The following is a 13,267-nucleotide window of genomic DNA, read 5'->3' as shown; positions in this document are numbered from 1 at the left end:
CAAAACACTCATACACATTAAAGAAAAAAAAAAGCTGGGCATGGTGGCATTAGCTTTTCATCCTAGCACTCAGGAGGCAGAGGCAGGCAGATCTGTGAGTTTAAGGCCAGCCTGGTCTATATAATGAGTATCAGGACAGACAGGGCTATGTAATGAAACCCTGTCTCAAATCAATAAACAAATAAATAAAAATGAGACAGGTAATACTGTATTTCACCTGCACTAACATGATTAGAGATATGTCCACCCTCTCTGACCCAGTAACATTTTTTTTTAAAAAAAGTTTATGTATGTGTGTCTATGTAAGGTTATGTGCACATGAACAGAAGTGCCATCGAGGCCAGAAGAGAGAATCAGACCCCTGGGAGTTGGAGGTTCTAGTCTCTTGTGAGCTGCCTGACATGAGTGCTGGGAACCAGACTCGGATCTTCTGCAAGAGCAGTCCATGCCCTTGAACTGCTGAGCCATCTCTCCAGCCCGCAGCCCTCCTTTCAGGGCTGTGCTAGAGTATAAGCTACACGTCTGGAAAGACGGATCTGTAGGAGGAACTATTACAAAACTGTTTGAACTGAAAACATTCAGAATGCCCACAGGAAACCAGTAACAAATGGCATCAGCTAGTAGCTGGCATCTGCTCTTTAACAGGAAGGGTGGCTGGAGCAGAGCTTCGGAAGCCCCTTCTGGGGAGCACTATCAATGCTCCCCAGATGTAGCCTGATGTAGCTGAGCTCACAGTTTGCTGCCCCCTGTATCTGAGACGAGGCAGTGAGTACAGAAAGCCTGCTTATGTGTGACTCAATACAAAGACCAGTCTTTCAATAAACAAGGATGATGGTGGTTGGTAGGAAAGAGACATCAGGGCCGGGATGAGCCAGAAGGGAGCTTGCTTGTTAACTATTTACCATTTTATACTGCAAAGATTTTTTTTAAACCATGTGTGTGGATTGCCTTCTAAACAGCACTGAAAACATAACTTTTTTTTTTTTTTTTATTTTAAAGGCATCATTTCTCCAACCCAGTGATGGATTTTTCCTCTGAATCTTCTGACTCAGGACCTGAGACTGAAGAACCTAATCCTGCATCTTTATCTTGCCTCCCAGAGGACTGGTTTTCCTGGTGAAGCTATGTCCATGACCTTAACGGTCAAGGAGCAGGATCACAGGAGTCAGGGACGTTGGAGGCAAAGATTAAAAGGGGCTAGTTCCGTTTGTGACAAACCCAGCATGGATAGGGGCGATGGCCTGGGATCGGCCAAGCAAGGTCAGTGACATTCTGGCCACACTTAAAGCCTGTGGATAAATGATGATTTAATTACGATTTCACAAGCTTCAACACAAACCAGTGCCCATGTAAGCTGCTTCCCTCTGCCTCAACAAAATATACCCCACTTCTTGTTGGCTGCTCGGGTCCGTGATCTGAGTTTCTACACACCTTCCAGCCTTCAGTGAGGCTTTGCCATGGTCCCAAATGTCCATCCTTGTACATCCTCTAACTCATTTTCAGTTCTCTGCTTGAAGTTCACTTCCTCCAGGGGAATCATCCCCCAATCCTAACCTACAGCTCACTGATGCATTCTCGGTTCCCGTTCTTGGGACACAGGGAGTGACTTATAGATCGTATGCCCTTATACCATGCTTGGCACACAGCAGGGACGTAGGTCAAGGTTGTTCATGGGATGGAGCCTTTTTTTTTTTTTAATATTTATTTATTATGTACACAATATTCTGTCTGTGTGTATGCCTGAAAGCCAGAAGAGGGCACCAGACCTTATTACAGATGGTTGTGAGCCACCATGTGGTTGCTGGGAACTGAACTCAGGACCTTTGGAAGAGCAAGCAATGCTCTTAACCTCTGAGCCATCTCTCCAGCCCGGGATGGAGCCTTTAGAAAGGCATTCTGGCTAAGTTTATGTCAACTTGATACAAGCTAGGGCCACCGGAGAGGAGAAAATGCCTCTGTAAGATCAGGGTATAGACAGGCATGTAGGGCTTTTTCTTAGTCATCAATGAGGGAGGGTTCAGCCCACTGTAGGTGGTGTCACCCCTGGGCAGGTAGTCCTGGGTTCCAAAAGAAAGCACACTGAGGGACTGCAGAAATGGCTCAGCATGGGCTGGAGAGATGGCTCAGTGGTTAAGAGCATTGCCTGCTCTTCCAAAGGTCCTGAGTTCAATTCCCAGCAACCACATGGTGGCTCACAGCCATCTGTAATGAGATTTGGCGCCCTCTTCTGGCCTGCAGGCATACAAGCAGACAGAATATTGTACACATAATAAATAAATATTAAAAAAAAAAAAGAAAAAAAAGAAATGGCTCAGCAGGTAAGAGGACTGGCTACTCTTCCAGAGGACCTGAGTTCAATTCCTAGCATCCACATGGCAGCTCACAACTGTCTGTGACTCCAGTTTCAGGGGATCCAGCATCCTCACACAGACATACATGAAGGCAAAACACCAGTGCACATAAAATAAAAATAAATTATTTAAAAAAAAAAAAAAGCACACTGAGCAAGTCACGGAGAGCAAGTCAGTAAGCAGCACCCCTCCATGGCCCATGCATCAGCTCCTATCTCCAGGTTCCTACTGTTTAAGTTCCTGTCCCGACTGCCTTCAATGACGGGCTATGGTGTGAAAGAGTAAGCCAAATAAAGCCCTTCCTCCCAACTTGCTTTGGTCATGGTGCTTCATCACAGCAACAGTAACCCTGACTAGGACAGAAAGGTCACCTGCAGGAGCTGCAGTGGGTGACGTGGGAGGTGAGAATGGCTCCTTCCCACGGGGCCTGGCTTTGGCCCACAGTGACTCTTTATGATGTTGCTCGTATGGCATCTGTCGGGGGAGGTATGCAGATGTGGTTACCCAGTCCAGAAGCAGACCTCTTCACAAACCAGAAGGAACAGCAGAGACAAACCTAACAAGGTCACAATGTGGTCGCATGTGGCCAGCTTCAACCGCTTCAACCGAAAGGAGCCTGCCCCGCCCAGTTCCCAGGACCTTCAGGGAAGTTACCCTTTTCCCTGTAGATGACTAAGTTGACTTTGTGGCTCTACCAAGCTCTACACTGGAGTGTGCGCCAACCACATCAAGTTTCAATATTTACCTTGGGACACAGGCACAGCACAGCCATCCAGTAAACATTTATTGATAACCCATGGGAGGTACCCTGCAGACGTAGAGAAAAGCATCACGAATGGGCAGGCGCACTGTGCACCCCTTCAACGCTGCGGAGGAAACACGTGCACACTCAGGCCTATTCAAAGGTTTATTTCTTCCCTGTGCTCAGAAACAAAGAAACGGCCTCGCCCTCTCCCCCAGCAAAGTCTCATCTTTAAGGACCGGGAGGCAGAAGTGGTGATTGGGGGGCAGGTTGGTACGAGGCGGAATGTGGGAGTTCTTTCTACTACTTTTCTCTACAATCACTCCTCATTTTCAGTGTTTCCTTCCCAAAACTTTAGGTGTGCACACAGCTTGCCACCCTAGGGAGCAGGGCCAGGGCAGCAGCGCTGAAGGCAGAAGATTAATGCCCGTTTTCAACAAGTCATGGGTCCAGTGCGAATCCTGGGTGGATGGGGGAGGAGGAGAGGCTGGGACCCCACACCCGAAATGACAGTGGGACCTTGGTCCTGCCACTACCTCTCCCAGCCTCTTTTCCTAGCAGAATTGGTCATCACAGTCGTCATCCTTCATCCCCTTCAGCCGAAGCCGGGCAAAGTCCTCGAACACAATGTCATCGTCTGTGGCGTAGCTTGGTGACAATAAGGAGTAGATGAGGTAAGGGCTTCTGACTGTCCCTTAGGCTTCCCACTCTGCTCCCCTCACCCCCACCCCATCCTAGAGTCAGGCGCTTGAGTGGTGCTGGAATCAGAGAGGTCCACAGGAGACAAGGGCAGAAGTGGCAGCCTCAACAGGCTGAGTCATCTGATCTGATACTTCTACCAGTCTCCCCCACCAGAAGGAAACACCCACAAGGTATGAAGGTGGATTTAAGGATACGGGAATCTCTGTCCTAGAGGATCAAAGTAAGAAGGCAGGGAGTGTTACTTACTTGGTATCAAATTCAATGAGGTTGGTATCCACGGGGACATCTGTTTCCCGGGGCGCTGAAGGGCAGAGAGGGAATGGGTGGATGGGTACCGAAAGGATGGTCATTTCCCCACTGGCCCTGCCTCAGTCCCTCTCTGTGGGGCTCAGGGCGGAGAGTGCTCACCTGACTGGGGTCTGGGAAGGGTGATGTGGTCATGGGGCTTGGGGTGCATGAGAACAAAAGGCAGCTCCACGGAGACATCCCTGGGGAGGGAGAGGGGCGGCATGAAGAGGACCACCACCACAAACCCACAGAGCCACAGAGCGCCGCAAGACCAGGCTCTCCCCCTACTCACCCGCCTCGAGACACCACCAGCTTCACCTTGACTCTGTAGGACACCAGGATCCCCAGAACCTCCTTGTTGGCTCCCTCCTTCACTCTGCAATCGGGAGGAGGGGAGTGGGGTCAGGGACCCAGGGCTCCCACAGTATCAGCTGCGAAGCCATGGCAAGGCAGGCCCGTGGCATTCCTCCAGGCAGAACTGTGTTCCAGTCACAGGGGGCTTTGATGTGTGCAGCTTCCTCTCACCTACTTCTCTTAGTGTGGTCCCTTCTCACAGTGTGGGCCTGTGTGGCCGTGCAGCGTGTACCTGCTCTGGCCTTCTGAGGCGACGGGTGCCCAAGGTCATAGCGACACATCACAATTCCTCACGCACCCTGGGGACCCTCCCACCTGAGTCTTTAAGCTCGCAGTTCTCTCTACCTAGAACTCTGTTTGCTCGCACACCCACAATGCCTCTTCCCCCTGGGTCCTTCAGTATTCACCCTCTCTGGACGATCTCTTTACATGCACACAGCCTGCCCCTTTCTCTACCTCATCCCTCCTGCTCGGCTTGCTTCCCCACTTAACACTTGTTCCTAACATGCTATCTAGTTTACCATTTATCTGATTGTCTTCCCTTCCTCAGAACGTGAGAGGTCTCTGTCACTTCTGTTCACTGATACGTCCCTGGCACCTAGGACAGAGCCTGGCACACGGCCTGCAATGAACGGAAGCCCGACCCCCGTCTCCCAGTCTGCCAACCCCGCCCTCACATGGTGCTGGAAGCCAAGTTGGTGTCTTCATGCTTGAGCTGCCCGTCCAGGGCGAGGCCACGCTTCTCCCGGTTGTCGCTGAGCAGCGGGGTGATGGTGTACACCTTGCAGAATGTAGAACTGGGAGACACCTGGTCACTGGGGTTTGGGGACAAGGAAACAAGATCCTTGGAGAGACCAAGCTGGGGGAGGATCCCCTCACCACCCTTGGGCAGTACCTCCTCCTGCACTGACCATCTGGGCACAGATCATGAGGGGTGGGTTCTGACTCAACCTGTTTGAGACAGTTAACAGCCTCGAGCCCCCTCACACTTCCTCCTTAGAGGTGAGATGGGCTCTGAAGGATTCTGCCCTCTCACACTTCCCCCTTAGAGGCGAGATGGGCTCTGAAGGATTCTGCCCTCTCACACTCTCCCCTGAGCTTGGGTCCCACACCCCTCCATACTCACTCTTGCTCAAGCTGAGCCACGGGGCACTTGTACTGCGCAGTGCTGAAGAGGCAAATGTCGGCATACTGTCTCACTGTAGGGCGGGGGACCAAGTATAGACTATCACTGCCCTGCAACTCCAGACCACACGGTGTGAACCCCACTGAGCGGCAGAACACCCCCACCTCCTGCCCCTGGCCAACAGCCTTTCTATAATAAACACTAGGGCACACCATCCTGGAACAGACTAAATTCTTTTCGGCCTAGTAGCTCCCCCACATTGGGGTAAGGCCTGGGCTGACAGAGCGGCAGAAGACCCTTGTTTTTTTTTTTTCTTTTTTTTTGGTTTTTCGAGACAGGGTTTCTCTGTGGTTTTGGAGCCTGTCCTGGAACTAGCTCTTGTACACCAGGCTGGTCTCGAACTCACAGAGATCCGCCTGCCTCTGCCTCCCAAGTGCTGGGATTAAAGGCGTGCACCACCACCGCCCGGCGGCAGAAGACCCTTGTAAGCAGGGCCGTCCTTCCCCAAGCCCGTGCCCACCCCCACCTCCTACCAGAGACTCTGATCTTCTTGACGGTCTTGGCGGAGTTGTTGGTGACATGGACATTGACATTGAGTGGCTCTCCGTGGTAGTACAGCTTTTGAAGGGAGGGGATTACATAGCTTGCATGTGTTTTTCACTGGCTCCAACCTGGGGACTCCCTGACAGAGGCTGCTCTGCCCCACCCCCACCCTGGCTCTTTGCACCTCCACCCCAAAAGTGAGGCAACGGTCTTTAAAAAAAAAAAAAAATCCCAAACCGCCATCCTGCCTGTGGCTTCACCTCTCCCCCCTCCCCCAGACTCTGGCCTGCTTTGTGGCATCTCTGTCACCCTCTCACACCTCACCTCTTTGTCCAGGGAAGCCTCTAGATGCAGGGACCTCCGGTCAGACATGAGGAAGTGGCGTGTGGTTTCAGCTGAGGGCTGGGGGCCGGGTGTCTCTGGAGCAAACTGCACCTTTCTGATGATGAGCCGCACAGAGTTCCTAAGTGTGTGTGGAGGGGGGGTGTTGGAGGAGGGGAAAGGTCAGTTTCAAGACACTACAATCCAACTCAGGTTCCTACCTCCCACAGGGGTCTGGGGTCCCGTGAGACTGGGAGGGAGTGGTTACACCAGAGAGAAAAGTTGTTTCTCTCACCTTTTGTGGCTTTTTTCTTCCAGGGATTTGGCACAGAAGGCACGGATCTCAAAGTCGACTCCGCAGGCCTTGGGAAGGGGAGGAAAGGCCCCCTCTTACCCAAGGCTTTCGTCAACACCCTCCCAACACACCCTTTCCTGCCTCCTTGCTTCATTCCCCTTTGGGGTGGACTTTTGCCCCATCACGGAAACAGGGACTCTCTTGCCCCACCGTCTCCTTCTAAGCCTGGCACCTGGCAGAGGCTGGGTCACGGCAGTGCATGGAGGAACCCGCATACCCAGGCACATGTTCCAAACGCAGTGACCACACCATGCACACCTATGTCCATGGGGACACCTCCCTGTCTTCAGGACCCCCTGAACTTCACCCCCTAGCTTAGTCGTGTTTTGTGTTTCTGCTAAGTCCAGTTGTGTTCACAGACTATGAGAATTGTCTCTCCCGTACCTTCCCTGTGTCCTCTGGTCCTGGCTGCAGGGTGACGGAGCAGGGTAAATTCTGGGGTATCTGTGGCAGAGAAAAGGGGGGGTTTCAGTCCCTGGTAACAGGTACCTCACCCCATATCAGTCCCATAGCCCCATGCCCCACACCCTTCGGAGAACGGGGAGCATCCTCACTGTGAAAAAAAAGGGATGGGCATGCTGGCCCAACTTCTTCAGCAGTCGGTCCTGTAGCCGGGTGGGGGGCCGGGGTGGGTTGGGCATCGGGGGGAAGGCTTGGTACGTAGCGATGAACAGATCTTTGCGGAAAGACAGGCCCAGTACATCCAGGTCTTCTCGGCCATATCGGAAGGCGCAGGTGAGGGTCACAAACACTGGAAATTAAAGGGAAGGGGAGGAGATGAGGAGTAACCCCTTCATGTCACCCACACCTGTCCTCAGCACGACAGATTTCCCTGAATCCTACCCCCTGCTTCTGCTTCGGCCTTCCACCTCTCTGGGACACCCTACCAATGCCAACCCATCAAATTTCTTCTTCTTCCGGCCTCCCCTCCAGCTCCTGGACTTGGGTCTAGTACCTTTGCGGTCCTTCAAGTAGTCCGGATCCACAAGCACCACACCATCTGGGAAAGGGAGACATGGATTCATTTTCTGAAGGGGGCCTTTCCCCAGGGCCAGGAACCTCCCCCCCTCTTGGGGGACAAGCTATCCCCTTCCAGGCAAACGTACCCACGGGATCCACTTTGTCCAGGTGATCTACAAAGTCGCGCTTGCCCAAGTACACGGTGAGCTGAGGATGTCAAGGGTCACAAGGAAAATTGGGGAGGATGGTGGCAAGCTACCAGGGCCCTCAAAGATGGCAGCATTGTCTTGGGGTCCCCCTGGCTGGGTTATCATGGGGTGGGGTTACCCTGGTGTTGTTGGAAGGTGAAAGTGGCGGTTTCCAGACTCAGTAACGCTTTCATTTAGGCTTTTACCTGATTCTTTGGTCACTTTTTGTACCTCTGCCCACCAACCAAGGGTAGGTGTGTTATGTGCATGTATATGTGTGTTCCCATGTCTTCAGGGAGCACTCAGACCAGGCGGTTAGCAGCTGTTCCTGCAAAGGGCTCTGAGATAAACAGGCCACAGCCTGGGGAACTATTAACTTTTCCTAGTTCCAAGTTCTCTTGGTTGGTTCCTAGGAGAGATGCAAGCTCGCTTAGGAACCTAGCCCGGTCCCCACCCAGCCCTGTGGCTTCTTCAGACTGTAGCAAGGGGCTTAAGGAGGGAAGGAAGTCTGCTTTTAGCTGTCACAGGAAGTGGGGAGCTAGGGGTTGGGGATCAACTGGGGGTAGGTTGGGCTTCGACAGGGCCCAGGGAGGATCAAAGGATAAGCGCTGTGGGTAACTCACCTTGCAGTTAGGGCTTGACTTCTTGAAGACCCTAACAAAACAGAAAGGGAGACCCCACTGCCTCCCTTAGACTCGGCAGGGACCGCCACACCAGGGCTTCTCCCTCCCCAGCCCGAGAAGTGGAATCACCCTGGGGCCCTGCTCTGCCCTTCCCACCTCTTACAAAGTCCCAGTATTTCCCACAGGGCAGCCCCTGGAAGCCGACTGTTAGGGCAAATACTGCTCCTTCAGTGTCTGACCCACCTCTACAGTACCCCAGGAACCATTTAGACTCCCCTGAGGGGACCTTCCCCAGAGAGAGATGTCAACTGGATGGCTACACAATATGGGTCAGACCTAGCACACTTATTTCTTTATTTGTTTGTTTTTGAGATGGGGGTTCTTACTATGTAACCCTGGCTGGCCTGCAAATTGATAATGTAGACCAGGCTGGCCCAAACTCTGAGACCCATCTGGCTCTGCCTCCTCAAAGCCAGGATAAAAGGTGTGACCCACCACACCCAATCAAAGTAGCCGCTTTTCAACTGACCTCTAGCCTCAAGGACGCCTGGGGTCACGCCTGGAGCAATGCCTTGACTTGGCCCCTCAGTTGTTTCTACTGAAGGCATTGCCCACATCTGACTATTTCATGAACCTCCAACATCCCCATCTCTGACCTCAGTAGCTTAAAAAAAAAATCCATTTGTCGTCCAAGGCTTAACCCATCTCCATCAGAGTGAAGATTCAGCCTCAACTTTAATCACCCGCCTCTCCATTTTGTTCCTCTCACATTTTCTTTATATTTTACTTGTGGCTGGGACCCTCGGGATCTTGTGCAGTCAGGCATCCGTGAGAGAAAAAGGATGCTGGCTAACATTTGCTGGGTCCCAGCGGTGCTCCAACTGCATTGTGACTGCTCTTATAGCCCAATGACTGAAGTCGAGATATTCCTGTCTTACCACAAACCAAAGCATAGTGAGGTCAAGAATTCTGCCAAAGGTCAAAGAGAATGTTCATGGTGGGACTCAGACATAAACTTGAGGAAGGCGACTCTGGCTGTAAGTCGATTAAATTGTTCAACTGGCCTGTCATTGACTGTACAGTCGAAGGGGGCTTTCTATACAGGCACTGAAACAATCTAAGCCTAGACTCCACCCACTGCTAGGAGCACGGGGAACTGCCTAGTGACACCCCCCATTGCTGGGAGCATAGGGAACTGTCTAGTGACCCCCCACCCATTGCTGGGAGCACAGGGAACTGTCTAGTGACCCCCACCCATTGCTAGGAGCATAGGGAACTGTCCAGTGACCCCCCCACCCATTGCTGGGAGCACAGGGAACTGTCTAGTGACCCCCACCCATTGCTGGGAGCACAGGGAACTGTCTAGTGACCCCCACCCATTGCTGGGAGCACAGCGAACTGTCTAGTGACCCCCCCACCCAGTACTGGGAGCATAGGGAACTGTCTAGTGACCCCCACCCACTACTGGGAGCATAGGGAACTGTCTAGTGACCCCCCCACTCACTACTGAGAGCATAGGGAACTGTCCAGTGACCCCCCACCCAGTACTGGGAGCATAGGGAACTGTCTAGTGACCCCCCCACTCACTACTGAGAGCATAGGGAACTGTCCAGTGACCCCCCACCCAGTACTGGGAGCACAGCGAACTGTCTAGTGACCCCTCACCCACTACTGGGAGCACAGCGAACTGTCTAGTGACCCCTCACCCACTACTGGGAGCATAGGGAACTGTCTAGTGACCCCCCCCACTCACTACTGAGAGCATAGGGAACTGTCCAGTGACCCCCCACCCATTGCTGGGAGCACAGGGAACTGTCTAGTGACCCCCCACCCATTGCTGGGAGCACAGGGAACTGTCTAGTGACCCCCCACTCACTACTGGGAGCATAGGAAACTGTCTAGTGACCCCCCCCACTCACTACTGGGAGCATAGGAAACTGTCTAGTGACCCCCCCACTCACTACTGGGAGCATAGGGAACTGTCTAGTGACCCCCCCCACTCACTACTGGGAGCATAGGGAACTGTCTAGTGACCCCCCCCACTCACTACTGGGAGCATAGGGAACTGTCCAGTGACCCCCCACCCAGTACTGGGAGCATAGGGAACTGTCTAGTGACCCCCCACCCAGTACTGGGAGCATAGGGAACTGTCTAGTGACCCCCCACCCAGTACTGGGAGCATAGGGAACTGTCTAGTGACCCCCCACTCACTACTGGGAGCACAGGGAACTGTCTAGTGACCCCCCCACTCACTACTGAGAGCACAGGGAACTGTCTAGTGGCCCCAGGGCTCTAGCCATTTACAAGCACCATGCTACCTCTTCTAATGCACTTTGCCTCAGCAGTAATTCCAGGAAAGGGTCCCCAGATAACACACTGAAATACTGCCCAGGGTTCCATCCTTCCTTCAACTCACTCTTTTAGCTTCTGCTAGGAAAACCACTGTTTCCTCCTTCCCAGAGCCCATACATCACAGGGCAAACATATAGGGTTATGTGACAGGATACCCCAGAGTATCCCCAAGCAATAAAGGCACACATGGACATGGTAGCAGTTAGAATAACTATTCTAATTTCGGTCCCAGTTTGGGCTGACAGCTAGTACATCACCTAGGCTCTGCCTCTCTTCTTCTGGTTTCCCTCTGCCCTGTGTTTTCTCCTACTAGAAGCCCTGGCAGAAGGCTGTGACAGCCACAATCAGTGTGACTCTCACTGAGCTGCCCTGGAGTCTGCGATCTACATCTGACCTGGCTATCTCCTGCCAGGCTGCCAGGTTAGGGAAGGGAAGCAGGCACACACTGAGGCTAGCCAAAGAGCCAGAGTAAGGGAATTACAAAGGGAGGTGCCCAGCTGTGGGTTAGCTAAAGCAGATGCCCTTTTGTACTTCCTGCTATTCTCTCCATTTCCTACGGCCCAGAATTTGATGAGACTGTAGGGAATTATGCCAAGTCAGCAGTCTCTCTTTGGACCATCTAGTCCCTCTCCTGAACCACGCAACGGAAATTTGGGGGCCTCCCCCAAGTAAATGACTTCCCCTTTCTCTGGAGTGTTTAACCTCAAATCCAGGAGGCCAATATTCCTCTGATCATCTCTCTCAGATATTGGTCCTCTTGATGTCTAGAAGCCTAAGTTCTCATAGCCCAAGGGCAGTGGGAGTGGTAGGGTCGATCCGGTGTTTTGCAGCAGAAGTGACTATTGAGGATCAGGCCCTTATTCTTGATGAGGCAGAACCCAAACTCATTCTTTTGCTCTTGCTCCCTTGGAACTCAAGCATTCACCCCCTGTCCTCTTGGGGTTGTTGGGTCACAACAGGAAGTGGATTTTGCTATAGACCAAAAAAAGAGAACTCTGATATCTGTGGAAGGAAGGAGCCTCGATTGCACAGAAAACATCCGGGGAGAGGATGTGTGTGTCCAGGGCAGATACTACCTCTTCCCCCTCCCGGGGACAGGAATACAGCCCAATTTCACCGAGGGTCCCTAATGCACTCTATTCCCTCAAGAAGAAGCTGTTGCTCCTAGCAACCTAGAAGACTGAAGTTTGGTAGCAGAGCTATCCGGCCCTCGGGACAGGTGGGAACAACCAGACTGTGGGATATTGGACAGGAGGCTTTCCATTGGTTGGGCACCAGTCTAGGGGAATCCCTTCTCAGCATCCAGTCTCCCTGCACACAACCCCTCAGGGCCGGCCACCTGCTCCTCCTTTCTCCGCCCCTGCATCTCAGCCCGCACAGAGAACCCAGTAGTCCGACTCCTACATCTCTGCGAGAACCCAGGCGTGGGTTTCCCCGATCCCTATCAGCTTTTGCTTTCGGCAGGAACCCAAGCACGCACCCCCACATCAATATCTTCAAGGACCTAGGCTTGCGGCCCCGGACCGCTACCCTTTAGGGACCCAGGCGTCCGGCCCCCGGGTTTCTTGCCGGGTGTCCTTGTCTGGGGACCATCCCTGCACCCTCCGCGAGCCGCCGCCCATGCCCCGCAGCACGGCCCCACCTCCCATACCTGGTCCCGGGTTTTTCCCCCATGGTGCGCGCGCTCGCCGCCCTCCGCCCGCCGGGTTCGCGGCTCGCTCGCAGCCTTCTTGCCCGCTGCCAGGTTCCCCCGCTCCTCCCCGCGCCACTGCGCACGCGCGTCCTCGCTCTTTCTCCTCCTTCCCCTCCCCTCGGGTCTGGGTCTTGGGGAGCCGGGGCCAGCTGCGTCAGCCGGATCCCGCGCGCCGCGGCGCTGCCCGCCCTCCCCGGACTGGCTCCGCCCCACGCCTCCGTCCTCGGTCTCCCTTGGGGACGCCTGTCCGCGCGGTCCCTCTCTCGCTGTCCCCGCCCATCTCACCGCCCCTCCTCAACTCCTTAGCTCCAGATTGGGCCTCTTTAAATGGAGGCGGCCGCCTTCCAGGCGATTAGAGCCAAGTGATTGGCCTTCGGTATCCATAACCCTGCAGGGATCCCTCCCCTTTGTTTGCTTTTACAGAACGGGTTGGGGGACGAGATAGTGGGGGCGGTGGGAATGAGCTCTAACATTGTCTGGGTTTGACGACCAGGTTCTGCACTGCACACGTGGGTGAACCGTATCAGTTGCACGATGGTGCCTGCTTCAGTGTGTGCTGCTCATCCCTGAGTGTGCAGCCTCGTTCTGCCCGCCTTCCCGCGTTCTTGAGGTCCTTCAGCTCCCCCTGCTGTATTTATTTATCTTTTCTGATTTTTTGCAGGGTCACTT

The 13,267-nt window shown here is 53.4% G+C and overlaps 1 protein-coding gene across 1 annotated transcript; it reads right to left on the bottom strand.

The window, feature by feature from the left end:
* Positions 1-3,245: 3,245 nt before the first annotated feature.
* Positions 3,246-12,713, bottom strand: Arrb2 (arrestin beta 2). Its single transcript, XM_057775345.1, has 15 exons — positions 12,557-12,713; positions 8,554-8,584; positions 7,889-7,949; positions 7,738-7,782; positions 7,337-7,533; positions 7,167-7,226; positions 6,723-6,790; positions 6,431-6,569; positions 6,097-6,181; positions 5,564-5,636; positions 5,115-5,252; positions 4,376-4,459; positions 4,204-4,283; positions 4,042-4,096; positions 3,246-3,741 (listed from the first exon to the last, which is right to left on the bottom strand). The coding sequence occupies exons 1-15, from the start codon at positions 12,577-12,579 to the stop codon at positions 3,648-3,650; spliced, it is 1,233 nt and encodes a 410-aa protein (XP_057631328.1). The 5' UTR covers positions 12,580-12,713; the 3' UTR covers positions 3,246-3,647.
* Positions 12,714-13,267: the final 554 nt, after the last annotated feature.

Source organism: Chionomys nivalis, chromosome 7, assembly GCF_950005125.1.
Source record: "Chionomys nivalis chromosome 7, mChiNiv1.1, whole genome shotgun sequence".
In the NCBI taxonomy this organism is placed as follows: domain Eukaryota; kingdom Metazoa; phylum Chordata; class Mammalia; order Rodentia; family Cricetidae; genus Chionomys; species Chionomys nivalis.
Note: the sequence above shows the minus strand (reverse complement) of the source record. Positions and strands in the feature narration are given on the sequence as shown.

Coding starts and splice junctions, on each gene's coding strand:
- Arrb2 (XM_057775345.1), bottom strand. CDS start 12,579: ATGGGGGAAAAACCCGGGACCAG. Junction 7,534..7,737: donor CTACTTGAAGGACCGCAAAG/GTACTAGACCCA, acceptor TTTAATTTCCAG/TGTTTGTGACCCTCACCTGC. Junction 5,637..6,096: donor CAAGAAGATCAGAGTCTCTG/GTAGGAGGTGGG, acceptor CCCGCCCTACAG/TGAGACAGTATGCCGACATT.